This window comes from Artibeus jamaicensis, unplaced genomic scaffold (genome assembly GCF_021234435.1).
Source record: "Artibeus jamaicensis isolate MK-2021 breed Jamaican fruit bat unplaced genomic scaffold, CSHL_Jam_final scaffold_847, whole genome shotgun sequence".
Lineage (NCBI taxonomy): Eukaryota > Metazoa > Chordata > Mammalia > Chiroptera > Phyllostomidae > Artibeus > Artibeus jamaicensis.
In genome coordinates this window covers 4,583,910-4,603,062 of record NW_026522057.1, presented here as the reverse complement: position 1 = coordinate 4,603,062, position 19,153 = coordinate 4,583,910, and the positions used below count along the sequence as shown (strand labels likewise).

Below are 19,153 nucleotides of genomic sequence, written 5' to 3'. Positions count from 1 at the left end.
GAAAGTGAAGGGCTTGCAAAATTAACAGATGATGCAATTGCCATTCGAAACTCACCTTTGATGAAGTATCACTGCACAGCACACCAAAGAAATGTATGCACAAAAGCTTTAAAAATGGATAACATCACGCAGATAATCAAGACTGTGAATTCCGTAAGGGCCAAATGAAACTGAATTCCGTAAGGCATTGAATCACCATCAGTTCCAGGAATTCCTTAAAAGTACTGATGCTGACTATGGCGACATCATTTACTTTTCGGAAGATGGCTAAGTTGAGGCCAAATGTTGAAAGAGTTTATGATTTGCAACGTGTTATCAAGTCATTTATGGTATCAAAAAACAAATTTGTGTTGGAACTTGACGATGAAAACTGGCTTAAAGATTTAGCAATTTCAGTGGCTTTAACCACTCGTTTAAAAATGAGTTAAACATGCGTCCTTGAGGTGAAAACCAACTTACCAATACCATGTTTCAAACCGTAACAGTGGTCCAAATGAAACTGAAATTATGGCAAGCTCAAATTAAGGCAAACAATTTTATGCATTTCGACACATTGGCTAAACACAGTCCTGTGAACAGTGAAAAATACGCAGCCTTGCTTTTTGATTTGTTACAAGAATTTGAAAACAGATTTCAAGATTTCCAGGGGGGAAATCAATATTTTGCTATATTTGTGATTCTATTTTTAGTCAACATAAATGTTACCTGCCAATTTTCAAATGGAATGCATAGAACTGCAATCTGCCATTCAACCTAAAAAAAAGTGTGATCGTGTCTCTTCGTTGGACTTTCACAGACCCTATCTTCCCAGAGACAAATATCCCTGCTTCGCAATCACACCTTACTCATGTCATCCCTACTGGGCAGAACCTACGTTTGTGAGCAGCTGTTTTCAAGAATGAAGCACATTAAGAGTAAAATTAGAACCAAAATATCTGATGATACCTTGAGAACTCACTGAGTAGCAACTGCTTCTATCAAACCAGATACTGATGTGCTAGTTTCTCAAACTCAATGTCAAACATCCCACTAGTTTTGTGTTGTCCTCTTTTCATTTACTTTTACAAGTAAAAAATATTTGAAAAAAATAGATGATGTTTTATTATGCAGACATATACATTTTCTATATTAGTGATCACAAACTTGGGACCTGCTCAACAATTTTAAGATTATCAAAAGGGCTGATGCATAATTAGGATTATTGTGTGAGGACTTTTTTTGCTTATCTGTGGTGGCAGATATCATGAACATTATGCAAGGAGCTTTTTTTCTTCCTCATCTGTTTTTGTTAGTGTTTGTGTATTTAATGTGTACCCCAAGACAACTCTTCTTTTTCCAGTGTGGCCCAGAGATGCCAAAAGGTTGGACACCCCTGATCTAGAGAATGGAGAGGAGATCTTCTGAGCCCTGGGGCATCCCAATGTTTACAGGTCAGGGAGAGGAAAGAATGTAAGAAAGGAGACCCAGGAGAGTCCTGTGAAGTAGGAGAAAAATGGAGAAAGTAGTTTCTTAGAAGCCAAGTAAAGAGGGAATGACTAGTTCTTACAAGCGCTCTTAGGGAACTAGTTCAGGGGAAGGATCTGGGGGTAGTATGGCTGTACCCAGAAGCCCAAAGGGAGTCTGTGAGCTCAAGGTCAGGGAGAGGAGCAGCCCAAATGTGCAGATACATACAGGCACTCACACCATGCGCATTCAGCTACACTGGTATCTTTACCTGGGACTTGTCAGTCTAGGCTGCTGTACAGAGAAAAGGTCTGGGAACATGGACATTAATTTTTGACAAGAACAGTTTTGGTAAACTTACATAAGCAATAGTGTGATCCGAATGAGCTCAAGAGTGAGGGAAGAAGTTGGAGACAGCAAGTATAAACAACCCTTTCTAGGAGTTGTGCCAAAAAGGAGCACAGAGAGATGGAGTAGCCAGAAAAACGATGTGCTTAAGAAATGGTTTTAAGGTGGGAGAAATTAGCCCTGGCTGGTGTGGCTCAGTGAATTGAGTGCCAGCCTGTGAATCAAAGGGTCATGGGTTCAATTCCCAGTCAAGGCACATACATGCCTGGTCCCCAGTAGAAGTTGCGTGAGAGGCAACCACACATTGATGCTCCTTTCCTCCTCTTTCTCCTTCCTTTCCCCTCTCAAATAAAATCTTAAAGATGGGAGAAATTGCATTGTGTTAGTGGAAACAATCTAGCAGAGAGGGAAGAGTTGCCGATGCTGGCAGGGAGCACTAGAGTGACATTCTTGAGTTGAGAGGATATGGCACTCGAAGCGAAGAGGAGCGGTTGACCTTTAGGAGCACAGTTTCTCCACAGTACAGGAAAGCAGGCAGAGCGTGTGTGCACAGATAAAAGATGGTGGATAGGGTGGTGAGCGCTGAAGGAAATTCTCCTGGTGGCTTCTATTTTTTCAGCTCGAGAGGAACTGAGGCCACCAGCTGAGAGAGTATGGGGCTGGGGATGGCAGAGGTTTGAGGAAGAAGGGAGTGTAAAGTGGCCATCCAGAAGCGTGGCTGAGAGAATGGCTCATTTTTGTACAGTGTCTCCTACAGCATCTTCATTACTTCGGCAAGTACGTCCTCAAGTCTATCATGTCCCAGACACTTCCATAAACACCAAATACTTCTCGAAAGTACGTGTGGACGTACAGACCAAACACACCCCACGCCTGTTTTATATCCGGAGCTGAGTGCAGTTTGGGCAGCTCGGCAGAGTAGGGGCAGTGGTGATGCAGACTTGGAAAGATTTTTTAAAAGTCCATTTGTTTGAGTTATTCTCCTGAAATGCAAATTTGATCATATCACACATTAAAAAAAATCTTTTAATGAAGATACAGAAGAACTTGTGACAAATTGCTCCTAGGAAAGAAACAGGGACACTGAGTACAGAGATGAGAGACTCACTTTGCAAGTCTGTCCTTGTGGAGTGTTACATGAAAAAAATATAATTAATCATGTGCATGTACTCACTACTCATTAGAAAAACAAAAACCCTCCCCAAACCTTTCTATGGTTTTCCATTGCCCTTAGAAGAAAAGAAATCCTTAGCTTGTTCTGATGCTCTGCACAGTATAGCTCTGCTCACCACTCCGGCCTCATGATTCCCTCTTCCTTCAGTGCCCGCTCTCCAACGCAGTTACACTGGCCTTCCAGTTCAGCTCTGCTAGGCTCTTCTGGGATTCACGGCCCTTACACAAGCTTTACTTCTCCCTCACGCATCCTTACTCTGATTTCTCCCTTCCCTTTCTTTTACCAATATACTTTAGGTCTTAGCTTTAAAGACAGCCTTTTCAGGGAAAACTTACCAGCCTGCATCCCCAACCCCCACGAGGCTTGGTCAGTCCCTGCACCCCCCCCCCGCCCTCACTCCCCTGCCATCTGGCACTTCAGCCACAAGCACTTAGGAAAATCGTGAACTGTCATTAGCTGATTAGTCGGCCTGTGCACTGCATCACTGAACCTAGGACAGGGCCCCTTGGAGCCCAGCACAGCGCTTGGCTCAGTGAGCGCTCAGTGAACGTTAACTGGATGACACACTACGTCTCTGGATCATTGTCCAGCTAAAGCAGCCACTGTTGGGGCTGATGTAGAGGAAAGGGAGCTCGATAAGGAAGGAACCTGTGCCCAGTCACCCTCTTAGGCTTCCTTTTTAGAAGCCCGGGCCCAGGAGGCGCGGCGGGAGGTATGGGGTTGGGTTTGCAACACCAGGAGCCTTAACCATCCTGCTCATAAGGCAGGAGGTTCCGAGGCTCGGTGGGATGGATCCAGACTTCTTTGGAAGGCTTTTGTGGCAGGAGGCTGCAGCCAAGCGAAGGATTTGCCAGATGTGAATACAAAAACGCTCTCTTCCCCCTTAAGAGACGAAGCTTGCACCACTGGCTATGACAAAGGCTTCTTGGCAGAAATGCCACAACTTCCCCAGTCTCGAATAGCAAGTATCCTGCAGTATCAGGAGCTGAAGGACAGTTCCAACTAGCCCTCTCGACCGGTGGGAAAACGAAGTCCGCCGGGCGCCTGCGCATTTGGGCTGGCCCTGAGTCGCGCGCATCCAGGCTCCGCCACCGGGAGGGACTACGCTCCCGCCCCGCCCCCTACCTCTGCGTGCGCACCGCCTAGGGCCCGCCTCGGTAAAAGACTGCCGGGCGCATGCGGTCGGGGTGCTTCACTGGCTGCCGGGGCCACCGTGTGCATCTCCTTCCTAACTCCTTAGCTGACAGGAGGATTTGAAGCGGACCTCAGGTAGGCTGACTCCAGAGATCCTGGGGTAGCTGTTCCCTGGTGCAGGAATCGGCGGCGCGGGCTGAGCCCAGCGCGGGACAGCCCTACCGCCGGGTGACCGACACCGCTCCCACCAATCACGGGCGATGTGGGTGGCAGGCCTGCCCAATGAGTTCCATGCCTAACGGGAATGGGGCGGGCGGCCAGGCGGGCTAGGAGCCGGCTCCCGCGCGCGGGGCCGCGTGGCCGGGCGCCGCTGGGGAGAAGGGCCGCAGTGGGCGTGGGGCAGCAAGAAGGGCTGCAGGGCTCCGCAGCGGGACGCCGAGGTTGGCTCATGGGATGGAGAGGGCTTTAGAGCGCTGGATTCCCCAGCCGCTGCTCCATTCGGACTGCCCGGGGCTACGTCCCTCCAGCCTTAAGGCACCTCGCCAGGAGGGGGTTCAAGATCCGAGACAGGCTTGTCCAGGTGGGATGGGTTCCACGGCCTGACCTCGGCCCCCTCCAGCGCGCCTTGTCTCCTGTGGCGGAAGGGGCCTTGGAGCTCGCCGGGCCTGACAATCTCCCGGTGTTGTCCCCTTCGTCCCCACAGCCGGCCACCTCCCTTCTGGGCCGCCGGGATGAAGATGTTGCATTTTAAAGTTAAGTTCAGTACCTTTGCGCATTTTCATCTGCACATTATAATTTTGAATTCTCAGCAGTTCTATGACAAAAGTGACGTGGAGATTCTCACCCCCATTTTACAGATGTAAGGAGGGCTCAGGCAGCTTAAGTGACCTGACAGGTCTCAGTACCCAAGGGATGGAGCTGGAACTGGATCTCACAACATTTAATGAACAAACAAAAAAAGAAGCTTTTTTCCATCTCTGTTGAATTCCTTTGCTACATCTTGATTTTTGTTACTTCTGTGCTTGAAAACATTCCGATGTCTCCATCTCCTTCAGAATAAAGTTCAGATTGGACATTCAAGTTTTCACATGACTGGGCCCCTTGCCTACATTTACAACTTATTTCCCACTGTCTTCCTCCTCTTCCCCCCACCACTTGTCTCGGCCCTACCTCTGGTTTCCGTAGATAGCTTTCACCTTCCTGTTCACTCTGTTCCCTTCCCCATGCTTTAAGTCAGGCAGTCAGCGCTTTGAGGCCCTCATGGCAACAGAGCAGGAATAGTATGGGCCCTGGGACTTGACTCTGCTGTTGCCACTGAAAGCTTTCTGCTCTTCTTCCCCTTTTATACCCTTCACATACTGTCCCTCTGCTCTCAGCATCACTGCATCACCCCTTTCTTTGTAAGTGTTTTGTCTCAAACTGGACTGCCAGCCACTTGAGGTGTGGGCCCAAATCTGATTAATGGTAGTCCCCAGAGTGTCTGGCACAGTAGCCTGCACATACACACTGACAGTGATGGGCGTCCATGAATGTGAGTGGATGAGTCCTGTGAGCCCCGACCTGGCCTTTGAGTACCTTGAATATTTATTGCCAGGCACTGTTGGAGACTGCAAGAATCACCCCTAAAGAGTGGTATTACCCTTTTAGAATAAAATGGGGGCAATTCCAATGTAAATTGATGAGATGAGACTTCTCACTCTGTAAACCACTCAGAGTGGCTGAAGAATTTCAAGGAACATCCAAAATTTGGTAAGACCAGGCATAATCTTTGGGGTATACCCGCTAGGGCCTGGCTAAGATACAGCCAAGTCTGATATTCATGGGTCAGTAAGGACTCATTCAACTATAAGGGAGCAGTCAGAGTAGTGTTTCTCCCAAATGTTAGGGACTTGGGGTCAAACAGGTTTGGGAATACTGCATACCGAGTACTCCTTTTGGAGGTTTACATTGAATGTTAACTTATTAAAAGTTAGAAGTCTTGCATTAGAGAAACCAATTGACTATTTAACTGATATTCCAGCATTTCTTTTATTTGTCCCTAAATCCTTTTGGGGAACTCCATATGCATTTTGTACAAACCAAGAAGCATGCTTTTGGAAATGCTGCAACAGAGGATGGAAAGGGCAGGACGCAGCAATGGCATCTGCCTGTCGGGGGGAAGACATTTTAAACATTTTATCTCTTTGCCAAGTGTGTGTATTCCTGCTTTGGGGAGGAGCTAGGTGAGGGCGATGCTTTAAGCAGAACTCCTATTTCCTTCTTCCTTTTTGTAGCTTGTTTTTGGCTTTACGTGACGTGTTCCCAGAGAAGGACTCGACCTTGCCAAAGCAAGTATTCTCTCTTTCGCCTTGGTGATTGTGTTTTTCATTTTGATCACATTTAGGTTTGTTGACCAAACGATGTTTTGGGGGCCTCTGAAGCTGTGGGCCAGAGAGAAATTCTCCCTGGTGAGCCTGTCACTGTCTCCTCCACTTGTCTATGCTTTTGTTTTCCCTGCTCCTTGCTTCTGCTGTTCTTGCATCTATCCATCGCTTTTATCTTGTGTCGAGTCTCTTTCTTCCAGACACTGCCATAACCGTCTGGCTCTTTGGATTTAGTCTAATCTGCCCACTTTTTGAGTCCTCTGCTCATTATGTGCTTCAAACTGGTTTATTATCTGCTGTCCCTTTCCTCCAACATGTAAAACTCTTCAGGGCGTACCTGGGAGGAAATGCTGGCAAGGAGTAAGTTATTATTAAACTGCAGAAGAGAGCTGCCTTTAATGAAAAGACTTCTAGGTGTAACTGCAACTTCCTTTAAATGTTGAAGTTCTTTTATTCTGTCTTTCCTAACCTAGAGGAGCTGTGTTTTCTTGGTGCTACATTGTAGTTTAGCCAAAGACACTATTTTATGGGAAGTCAGAGTACTCATCCAAGAGTGAAATTGTTTTCCTCATGTAGGGAAAGTAATGAGGTACCTGCCTGGTATGCCATTGTCTGGTGGTGATGCCAACCAGCATTTGGAGCACAGTGTTCTACTGATAGCTTAGAGCATTGTTTTTGTTTGTTTGTTTTAAAATAGGTTGACTCTCAGTGTTGTCAAAGCTTAAACAAAAAAAAGGTACGTTACTTGATTAGCAGTTGTTTTTCAACTCATATTTGACTGGAGCCATTCAGTGATCCAGGAACCCACAAAACAACTTTCTGAAGTCATGTGACAGGGAGACCAAGGCTCCGAGAGGGTTTTAGCTAGTGAGTGGCAGTCAGTATTTGAAGCTAGATATGTTTGATTTGTTGAGCTACATTTAATCTGTAATTTTTCCTTCCCACAGGTCAGAAAGGAAAATGAAGTACATTCTGGTTACTGGTGGTGTTATATCAGGAATTGGAAAAGGGATCATTGCCAGCAGTGTGGGCACAATCCTGAAGTCATGTGGTTTACACGTCACTTCGATTAAAATCGACCCGTACATTAACATTGACGCAGGAACATTCTCTCCTTATGAGCATGGTAAGCAAAGTGCATTTTTAAGTGTAGTGTGTAGAAGAACGTGTCAGTCAGCCCTTGGAAATTGTGTGTATTTTGCATAACTGCCATTTCTTGCCTTCTAAAAAGGTCCTTAGAGTAGCAGACCAGTGCCTTCCTCACCTGGACAGAGGAAGCAGAAAGCTTTTTCTTTCCTTTTTTTTTTAAAGATTTTATTTATTTATTTTTAGAAGGAAAGCGGGGACGAAGAGAGGGAAAGAAACATCGATTGGTTGCCTCTCACTTGCACCCCAGCTGGGACCTGGGCCACAACCCAGGCCTGTGCCCTGACGGGGAATCGAACTGGTGACCCTTAACTTTGCAGGGATGATGCTCAACTAACTGAGCCACGCCGGTCAGGGTGAGGAAGCAGAAATCTTAGTATGCAATGTAGTGATTAGAGTCTAGAGGTTTCTGTAACAGAAAGAACAGAAATGATCTTTTTGGTGGTTGAGTGAAAATTTGTCACTTCTATTGAAAAAAGGTAATCTGGGGACATAATAAATTTCTTTAAATATTTGAGAAGAGGGATTATATTTATTCTTTGTGGTCCCAAGCTTTAGAAATAGGATGCATGGAAAGAAATGATGAAAACATAGATTTTTCTGTGATACAAGAAAGATCTTTATCATAGCAAGCACTTTCCAAGACTGAGATAACTGACTTCCAGAAGCTGTGAGTCCCTTTGATGGAGGTGTGCTCATTCAAAAAGGCTAAAGGACCACTTTGTAGGGATTTAAACCACAGATAAATGCTGGGGTTGCGTGACGTGTAAGCCAGAGATACTGTTTTGCGGACACAGTTTGAATAATATAAACGAGGATCTTTTGAGGTGAGTGAAAAGTTGGAACTGTTACAGGAGGTTAGGAGAGTATAATCACATCTGTGGCTATGTGATTGTCTGAATTACCTAAAAGATTATTTGCTTAAAATGGGGGGTGGATGTGTTGTTAAAGCACACTTTCTAAGTTTTTAAATTCTGTTGTCGTACTCCTGCTTTCTAGCGTTGAGGTAGAATCTGTACGGATGAGTGTCACCAGGGCGGCAACGTTGGCATAATAAATGCAGCAGGAGAAGAGGGACGGACTGGAGCCATATAGTTCATTCAGGACCCCTGAGCAGAGGATGAGTTCTTTCTCTGAGGGGGAAAATAAGATGGGTTCTTTTTTTTTTCCCCCCTTCCCTATTTTTGAGCTTATATTGTATTGTGATGGTAGGGATGAACCATACTGGGCAAACTTTTCTAGACTGATGTTTTGAGGACTGAATGTTAAAAAAAGAAATGGGAAAAACTTAGTAGTTTCACAGCTTTGTTTAGGACTAAAGTGCAGCCCAAAAGATGGCTTTTAGGATGATCTTAATGGTTTATCTTGGTTAACTTTTGAGCTAAATCATGCTTTTTGTCACGCTTCATACCTTGCTTTGCTCAAGTAGTCGACTTCGTGGAGAACAGCAGACACCATACGAACTGGAAGGCCCCGTCTGTCCCCAGCCCTTGGGGCTGTGATTTCCTTCCACTCCACGCTGTTTCAGAACTCTGCCTGATTCCGACTGAGTTTGTGGGCAGACCGGAAGTGTGAAGTTACCTTCTGGAGAGTGGCTAGTGCTTTTCTATTTGTGTCTTCTTTAGTGATCTAGAAATAAATTTCTTTTGCTTTGTGTGTGGGTAATTGAGACTTTGTTCTAGTCAGGTGTTTACGTTTTGGAGCGAGTTGTGCCACGGCGCATGTGTTTTTCCCTTGCTCTGAACATTTTCCCTGCGCACCCCAGGTGAGGTTTTTGTGCTGGACGACGGCGGGGAAGTAGACCTCGACCTGGGGAACTATGAGCGTTTCCTGGACATCCGCCTCACCAAGGACAATAACCTGACCACCGGGAAGATATACCAGTATGTTATTAACAAGGAACGCAAAGGGGATTACTTGGGAAAAACTGTCCAAGGTAATACTGGATTTATTTGCCTTTAAAGTTTAAAAATCTTAACCGGTTGAATTTCTTTCGTGTATTGTTGCTGAAATATGCCTTCAGTCGACTCACAAGATAAGGTGGAGAAACCATCACTGCTCTGTGGATGGTGTTGAGGCTGTCAGTCCAGCGGCATGATTTGAGTTCAGAAAACGGTTTTTCGTGGTTTTTTTTAAAAGATTTTATTTATTTTTAGAGAAAGGGGAAGAGAGGGAAAGAAACATTGATCTGTTGTGTCTTGCACGCCCCCAACTGGGAACCTGGCCTACAACCCAGGCATGTGCCCCGGTGGGGAATCAAACTGGTGACCTTTCAGTGCAGGTGGGCGCCCCGCCCACTGAGCCGTACCAGTCAGGGCCAGAGCACTATTGTCTTTATACTAGGGCTGTCAAACTCATTTTTACCAGGGGCCGAATGTAATTTCAATTCCTTAGCAGTTAAGGAGTAGTTCCATTTATACAGTCCTAAAATTATTTTGGCCCTTTGAAGGCAACCGTGAGGCTGATGTGGCCCCCGGTGAAAATGAGTCTGATACCCCTGCTTTATGCAGTGATGAGTGTGAAGTGATGAAGACTACTAGACTAGGCAGTGAGCCAGACTCCATGTGTGTGCGTGTGTGTGTGCCCGTGTGTGTGATATGTCTGTGCATAGGCAGTGACAGGGAACAGAATGTCCATCATGGACATTGGTTTCAGGCTAACACTCAGGACGACGGCCTCAGGGAGAGTCTGAGGACTGGGTCTCTGGGTCCTCCTGAGCCACCGCCGGCCCGCCGTCACTTGTGTCTGTTTGCTCTCTTGGGGTTTACACAGTGTTCATTTGAGGAAAGGGCTGGTTTGAAAAAGGTGGGGTTGGAGAACCACTTGTCTGGCATAATGGCATAAGTCCAAATTTTGGGGACTGCTGAAAAGTGGCTTTTATCTGATCTGAGAATAAATCTGCTTTTGGCTTTAGGCTACAGTGGGCTGATAGCGAGGGTCCCGCTGACAGTGAGCAGCCCCAGACCCAGATTCTAGGTTAACTGGGTCATGTTTACACCTTAGCTCTGCCACTTACCAGCTTTATGAGCATGGACGGATTACTTAATCTCTCTGAAATCTGTTTTCCTTTTCTACAAAATGAAGATAATAACAGTACCTGCCTCTCCAGTGTGTTAGCAGGATGAAAGGCGTTAAAGTCAGTCAAGTGTTTCTCTTGAGTTCCTGATACAGACAAAGGGATCAGTTTGAAATTATAATGATTTCGACTATGTAGCTTGTGGCTGTAGGCTCCAGTGTATTTATCTGTTTATCTATTCATCTGTCGGATATGTTGTGAGTGCTCGAGGTGGTCAGACCTCCCTGGTGCTGGGAGTACTCGAGGAACAAGATCAGAAAGGCCATTGCTGGTGTGGAGGTCACAGACTCGTGGGATGGGAAGTCCGATGGGAGCTGTGGCGGGGGGGGGGAGTGAAGAGAGACTGAGAAAGTGGAGGGAGAGCTGGCTGGGCAGGGGGCCAGGGAAGGCCTCCAGGGGGAGGATGGGTGAGCCGGGAGGCCGGCAGCGGGAGGACTGGAAGGAGGAGAGCAGGCACGGCCCGTGAAGAGGCCCAAGACCACAGAGGGCTTGGTCATGGAAGGGGCGGGAGCGGTGACCCAGGATGATGGTCAGAGAGGTAGGTGACAGGGGTGCAGCCAAGTCACACAGGGCCGCCCACTGGGCCACAGCCTGGAGTTTGCATTTTAGAATGGAAACTCAGGGGGTGGTGAACTCTAATCTGCATTTTTAAAAGATCACTTTGGCCAATCTGTGTGGAGGAGTTGATGAACATCCTTGTGCCCGAGGCACTGCTGGCTCTGTCTACACACAGGGAGTTCGACTGAGCTCCTGCCCTTGGGGACCTGCCGCCAGAGCCTGACAGCTGTGGTTTTTTAAAGTGTTCAGCAGGAGCTGGCATTTATTGAGCACCGACTTGGTGGGCACTCTGCTTAGCATTTTACCAGTGCTGTCTCACTGATTTTCACAGCTTTATAAAGTTGAGGCTGTTACCACCAGTTCATGGATAGGGAAATCGAGCCTAAGAATAGTTAATTTGCCCAGAGATCCAGCCCTAATGAGTGGTGGAACTGAGATGTGAATCCAGACATTCTGAGACCAGGCGTTATGCTCCTAACCACTCTTGCTACACTGTGCTGGCTCCTCGCAGAGGATTGTCTCCACTTCGGCAGCCTGGAAACATAATGGGAGAGGGGCCTGGTTTCCCTTGTTCCTGGAGAAGCACCCAGTTGTGATACGCCCACCTCTGCCTGTAAGCAGTAGGGCGGCTGTGTGGCCATGCGTGGCGGTGCAGCCAGGGTGAGCCTGCTCAGGGGCAAGAAGAGCCCTGGTGTGGGTAAGGGCTCCACTCTCAGCCCTGCCCTCTCGTAGTGTTTCCAGCCACAGTGTGGACACCTGGAAAGGAGGCTATGGGGAGTGTGAGCCCAGAGATTTTTTTCTAAGGCCAGTTAAGAGTGGTCTCAATATTCTTGTGGACCCTTTGCCTGTGAAGGCAAAGAGTGCACCCATTTGTAGTCATCTTAAATGCATCTTTCTCATCATTGCTGATGGAAAAGTGTGAGTCACATACTTCTCTCCTTCTCAGTGGTCCCTCACATCACAGACGCAATCCAGGAGTGGGTGATGAGACAGGCATTAATACCTGTGGATGAAGATGGCCTAGAACCTCAAGTGTGCGTTATTGAGGTATGTATGAGTCTTTCCTAAACTCCGTGATTCCCGAGTAGGTGACCAGGTGTGCACATTCACCCCCTTAATCAGCCATCAGCAGCTGAGAAGACGATTCCCAGCTAAGCCATTGCCCTTCCTACCAATGATGTCGCAGGTGAGGGCACAGTAGCATCATGTGGATGGCCATCCAAAGTGATACTTTGCCTAAGCGATTCTCCTGTTTCAGCATTTACGTGCTCACATAGTGGAGACCGGGACACATTTTGGTCTCTGTGAGACTGAGCCCAGTGGGTTTCAGTGTCTGTGCTCCTGCCTCGCTGATCCTCGCTGGTGGGTCTCGGTGCTCCCACGGAAACAGGAGGCTTGAAAGTTTCAGCAGCTTGTTTGTAACAGATGATTTTTAATACAAAAGTTATTTGTGGCTAAGAGGGTAAGATTTAGGTTTCTTTGCTTTGTGGCTCTCCTACACATAAAATCCCTAGTACAGCTTTCACTTGACCTTTTTCTTAAATGATGTGGAAAGACCCACGATCCATGATAAAACCCTGTGGAGTGGTAAGCGCATCCAAAAAGGTAATCTTCTAGCCCAGAGAAATGTCTCATTACTGTTAACTGACACTGTGCGGACCCAGAGAGTCCGAAGTACACTGCGACTTACTGTGGGATCAAGAGGACAGAGTGTGTGTTAGATGACTAAACCCAACCGCCGGGGAAGGTTGGGTGCGGAGCCTCTAAAGTAGCGGTGTCCTTCCAGCTCGGCGGAACAGTGGGAGATATAGAAAGCATGCCCTTTATCGAGGCCTTCCGTCAGTTCCAGTTCAAGGTCAAAAGAGAGAACTTTTGTAATATCCACGTCAGTCTGGTTCCTCAGGTAAGTCAATCAAAACTTTCCTTTGGGGAGATGGAGAGGAGGGAGAAAAGGATGATTTTCATTCCTTTTCTGTTTTAAATATTTAAGCTGCGGGAAGCAGAAAATTAATAAAAACTTCTTTACAAATTTTAAAGTATTATAATCATACTTTCGAAGAAGATCCGGTGGGGCCCTGACCAGCATGGCTCAGTGGGTTGGGTGTCATCCCGCAAAATGAAAAGTCGCTGGTTTGATTCCCAGTCAGGGCACATGCCTGGGTTGCGGGCCAAGTCCCCAGTTGGGAGCATGCGAGAGGCAGCCAGTCGATGTTTCTCTTGCACATGGATGTGTCTCTCTCTCCCTTCCTTCCCCTTTCTAAAAATAAATAATCTTGAGACAAAAGAAAGATCCCATGGGGAACATTTGGAAAGTGAATCAGGGACGTTGCAGTTAAAGCTGGTGGGTCCAACACGTTCATCTGTCTTCACCCGCATGGCAAAGCCCCGTGATGACTGCAGCACAGGGACTTGTTTTATAGACAAAAACTCGCCCGGGTAAATACCAGGAGAGGAGTCAGCAGCAACAGAAATCAGGAAGGCAGGAAGCAGATGGACTCACACATACTGACTGAGCAAGCCTGGGACAGCAGGATCCTCAGCATCAGGAAAAGCAGAGGAGCAGCCCCGTTTGCCCCTCGGAACCCCCAGAGGCTCAGGAGTGGGCCACATCAGGCACCTCTGGGTGTGGGGGGCATGGGTCGGGCTCCTAACTGCCCTTCCAGAACCAGTCAGACCCTGACATCCCCTTCCCTGGTGTGCACAGTGGGGCCTTAGCCCCTCCCCTGCCTTGGCAGAGGACTGGAGGGTTTTTTCGCTGTGAAGAGGTATTCTGGATGAGCAGACACTAGGGACAGTTGGGAGCGGCAATACTGAACTAAAAACATGGGGTTAAGTGTAACTTTGTGCTCTTGAGACACCCTACTCTCCTCTGCCGCTTGATTCCCAGAGCGACAGGTTGATTCCCAAGGTTCTTCTTGGGGTGCACAACTAGCCCAGGAGAACGCACACTGCTTCATGAAATAGACCACAGGTTCCCAGAGTAAGGACGCTGGTGGACAAATCCCACATTTACAGAACCCCTAGTTAGCTTTTAAATACGAGTTGGCAGCTGGTGATCACCAGACATTCGGAGAAATTATCTAACATGCAAGAGACCAAAACGACAGGAAGAAAAACTAGAGGAAATTGCGGCTCTGCAGGGAGTAGGAAGCCGAAAGCAAAACAGCCTGTCATTAACAGCCTTGGAACTGAGATAAACTGCGTCCATTAAACAAAGCTGAACACCCTAAGAAGGGAACAGAGAACAGAAAAGAGTTCCTGGGAATTAATAACTGCATAACAGAATTGAAAAATTTAAGAGAAAGAAAGGTGAGGTAGTACTCGAGGAAGTACAGCAGAAAGCCCAAGAGAAAAAATAGAGAGAAAGCAAGAAAGTGTGAGGACTGGTCCAGGAGTTCTAACATCCACATAATAGGATTTCCCGAAAAATAACAGAAGTGGAGAGGAAAGAAATCTGAACGAGGGGTTCATAATTATGTGCCACAGACCCAAATAACCCAGCCCATTTTGGAAAAAAAGTTGTATGGAAATAACAGCCAAAGCCTGCTGTTTACATCTCATCCATGCTAAATCAGGAGAGTTGAGTAGTTGTGACAGAGACTGTATGGCCAACAAAACCGAACATATTTATTATCTGGCCCTCTATAGAAGAAAAATTGACTCTATCTAAACAATTCAAAGAAATATCCAGACATGAGTAGATTGAAAGGGCCCAATGAATGAATGCCCAAGGCATTGAATGAAAAATAAGCCACACCAAGGCACATCACTGAAATTTCAGGGGAGTGGGGCCAAACTCTAACACTAAAGAGAAACGTCAAGAATCAGTATGGCATTGGACTTCTCATCAGCGATGCTGGGAGCTAAAAGGTAGTGAAGCCGTTTCCTTAAAAATGCTTGGGAAAATGATTTTCTACTTAAATTCTATACCCAGCAAATGGATCTGTTAAGTGTGAGAGGAGAATCAAGATAATTTAGTACATAGAAAACTCACTAACCCACAAGACAAAACAAACGTTTGGATCAGAAAGGAAAAGTACAGCCCAGGTTTAATGGTGGGCAGTGATTCAGTGCCGTCAGAGTCGTGCACACTGGAGAGGGAGCGTGACCTGAGAGGGGGCCGGCCGCAGGCACAGCACGTGCGCGGGGATTGTGTCTAACAGAAGTCATCAGCAGTGGCTCGAACTAGAGGTTGGGAAGTAAGGCACCAGAAGGACAGGTGGAAGGAGTGAAAGAGGGACTGTCTTCCAGGTTTGATGTCGGTGGTCTTTGGGCAAACTTGGTAGAGCTATCTGACTCTAAGATACATGCATGTGTAACTTTCACAGAAAATGAAAAATAAATTAGGTAAATGATCTATTTCCCCATTCAAAAGGTGTTCAGGGAAAAGTCATAGTTGAAAATTCCTGCCGCACAGGAATTAACTTTTTTTTTTTCCTTTTGTAAAATAGCCAAGTTCAACAGGGGAACAGAAGACTAAACCTACCCAGAACAGTGTTCGGGAACTCAGAGGCCTTGGGCTCTCCCCAGATCTGGTGAGACTTCCTGACGGCCTGGTGTTGGCCTGGCCTGGGGTGTCTGTCTAATTAACGTCTCCTCCGTGGGACACAAGCTCTTTGTTTTCTTGGCATGCTTTTAATTGATGGTGGAGAAGTAAGTCTGGTTCTTGGAACCAGGCCTGTGGTTTACAAAGATTTCCTGACCCGGCACGCGCATGGTCGTGTCTTGTACCTCCCCTCAGTGGTCTTTTATTCTCTCTTCCCTCCTGACCAAGGATGACAGTTGAGTGAACCACAGTTGGCTCTTGTGGCTCAGTAGCCTGTGCGTTTGGGCTGCCACTCTGTTATGTTTTCCACTTGGGGATTCAGGGATCTCGATTTTGCAAACAGGTCATATTGTCACCATGTACATGCATTGTGCTGGGAGTTAGCTTAACTATGTGGTATCTCTTTTAATTGCAATCAGGGGAGAAGCCCAGCATTGTAATCCCTTTGATCCAAACGCCTCGCTCTCTTTACTCCCAGGTTGTGTGCCGGTGCTCAAATCCCCTCGACACAGCAGTGAAGGAGAAAATATCAATGTTCTGCCATGTTGAACCTGAGCAAGTGAGTAGAAATTCCATCTTCACATGAATCATTTTTGTTTCGAATTATCCTGAAGTTTCTTAACTAGTTTCATAAGGCTTGTTGTCATTTTGGGATTTGAGACTGGACTGCTGGCTCCGTGACTCCGTTACCTTGTAGACACAGGTCTCCAAATGAACTTACCTCCCCGGCCCCTTCTCTCCCCACTTCCTGTACTGTTTGCTGTAGCCATACTGAATGGGTGTGTCCCCCGTCTCTCTTGGCCTCACAGTCTTCCTATTCATTTTCTTCCTCTGGGGCCCAGCCAGGACACAGTATTATCTGAGCAGCTTTACCTGCCACACCTCCTCACCCTTGAGCCTCAGGTCTGGGCTCAGAGGGGCAGGCGGTGAGCCCAGCATACTCCCTTTCGTGTGTGCCTTTCTCCTCACAGGCTTTGAGCTCCTGGAGGGCAGGGATCACCCACTCAACTTCCTGTCCCTGGTGCCTGGTGTGTGAGGCGTTGCAGGCTCTAAGCCCATTTTACAGTCTTTTTGTTACCTGTGCTAATGGAGGGTACCTGTGGTACATGAAGTTCAAAATTTTGGAACTGTAATGCATCTAAGTGTGGTGCATGAATGGGAATTCTAGGGGCGATGAGTTGGGATTATAGCTTTGGTCAGGTTTGGTTGACGAAGAGTTTTTATGGATTTGAAGGGTTTTATGGTTAAGTTATGGATGCTTTGTTTTACTGCCAGGTTATGTGAGGATCAGGAGACTGAGCAGGGGAGCCCAGCTGGCTTGGACAGGGGAGAATGAAACAGCAGGGTTAAAGTAAGGGAAATCCATTTACAGACTACCAGGAATATGGAAGTGAATATAGAAATGTTAAAGTCAGTGGCCGGGCTTTGAAGTGGGGGGCTGGAGGAAAGCTGTTCACCACCAGGGAGGCAGCTGTGCTCTCCCAGTGGGGGGATGGCTTCGGGGTGTGTGGGTAGCCTGGGGCCTGCGACCAGGTTCCTGGGTGTGACCCCTGAGGTGAGGTCAAGGGAGCCGTAACCAATAGGGGGAGCAGCAGGATAATTTCATTGTTATGAACAGCCTTTTTACCATGTACTTACATTATCATTATTATTGTTACTAATTTAGCTTTTTGCTATTTGGGAAGCACCGATTCAGGTAGAAGCCCAAATCGTAGAAGCCCAAAACGGTGTTTCAGTTAGAGGGTGAAAGCAGGAGGTTTCTATGAGAAAGCAAAAAAAAGAATAGTTACATGAATAGAAGGAAGGAATTTCTGTTGGCTTTAATGAGTTCAAGAAGGAATTTCTATAGGTGCAAACAAGCTAAATTATTCTTTAGCTGCGCATGGTGGTGCTGATTCTAAACAGTGCCTTTAATTTTTCAGTTCAATAGTCAGAATTTGTATTTTCTTGTTAGCTTTGCAAACAGTTGTTTGGAATGCACTGTTGGTTTGGCCCAGTCCAAAGGTTATTTGCCCTGTTGAAACATTGTGAGGGTTTGCAGAAGTCAGACGTGCAGGGGGTTCCTTTGGGAGCGCAGCTGTGACTTCATTTTGCAGTGGCTGTTTCTCAATGTGAGATTGCAAACCTGCAGAAGATTTTTATCAGTTTCTTTGAGCCAAAACAGAGGACACACCTGGAAGCAAGATCTCAACAGACTGAGAAAAATGCTTCCACACTTCAGTTACTTTAGATACTTCTAATCCTAGCAAATGAAGGTAGTTTAATTTTGTTAAAGAACAGGTTGTCATTAAAATTATTCACTTAAAAAATGTGACAAGTATTTCTGTATTTAAATTTGAACTTCAAATTTTATGCATTTTTAAAGTCGCTTTGCTTATCTGATTGAATTACAAGAGTTCTTTATATATTCTGAATGTAAGTCTTTCATCAGATATGATTTGCATATTTTTTTCCCAGTCTGTGGCTTATCTTTTCATTTTCTTAATGGTATTTTTTGGCACACAGAAGCTTTCACATTTTGATGAACTCCAGTTTATCCATTTTTTTCCTTTATACATTATGCTTTGGTGTCATTTCTAAGCACTCTATTTAACCAAGGTCATAAAGATTGTCTTCTGTGTTTTCTTATAAAACTTTTACAGTTTTTGGTGTTGCAGTTAGGTCTAGGATCCTTTGTGAGTTCACTCTTATATATAGTAACTCTTCAGTAAAAGTTGGAAGTCATCTTTTTGCCCGTAGATGCCTAGTTGTGCTGGCTCCATTTGTTGGCAGGACTATCCTTTAATAATCTGTAATTTTCTTTATAAAGGTGCTTTTTTAGATTTACTTACCTTTGGAGAGTTTTTTAGATTTATTTATAGGTATTTACAATTTACTATATGAATGGCATATTTAAAAAAATTATATTTCCTGATTAGATACAACCCACATATAGGAAACTGCTGTTCTCAAGCCAAGCCAACATTACTAAAATTCTGTTCTGGTTGTTTACCTGCAAATTCTCTTGTTTTTTTATGGATTAAACAATAATATTGTATATAGTTGGTGGTAATTGTTTATTTTTCACTTCATATACATTTTTTCTTATCTAATTGTAATGGCTAATGCCCCTAGTACATCACTGAATAAAAGTAGTGATAGTGGCCAGTTTTGCTTTGTTCCAGACTTTTGCATTAATATTAGATATGAACTAAATGATGTTTGCTATGGGGCTTTTAAAAATATTTTCCCTAAAGTTCCTAATTTACCAAGAGTTTTTATTATAAATAGGTTTTGAATTTTTAGTAAATCTGCATTCACTGAAGTGTTTTTTTCCTCTCCTTTAATCTGTTCATGTAGTGAATTCTGCTGTTAAATTTCCTAAT

General features: G+C 45.8%; 1 protein-coding gene across 3 annotated transcripts in view; it reads left to right on the top strand.

Annotated features, from left to right (window-relative positions):
- The first annotated feature begins 4,106 nt into the window (after nt 1-4,106).
- Nucleotides 4,107-19,153, top strand: part of CTPS1 (CTP synthase 1) — a 30,200-nt gene continuing 15,153 nt past the window's right edge. For 2 of the 3 annotated variants that reach the window (XM_037149632.2, XM_037149635.2), the window contains exons 1-7: nt 4,107-4,234; nt 7,410-7,588; nt 9,374-9,544; nt 12,189-12,289; nt 13,029-13,145; nt 15,694-15,777; nt 16,267-16,347. In XM_037149632.2, coding sequence (XP_037005527.1) covers nt 7,423-7,588; nt 9,374-9,544; nt 12,189-12,289; nt 13,029-13,145; nt 15,694-15,777; nt 16,267-16,347 — 720 coding nt within the window. In that variant the 5' untranslated portion in view covers nt 4,107-4,234; nt 7,410-7,422. Of the gene's footprint in view, nt 4,235-6,482; nt 6,547-7,409; nt 7,589-9,373; nt 9,545-12,188; nt 12,290-13,028; nt 13,146-15,693; nt 15,778-16,266; nt 16,348-19,153 lie in introns of all 3 variants that reach the window. The other variant, XM_037149634.2, reaches the window with a different exon arrangement.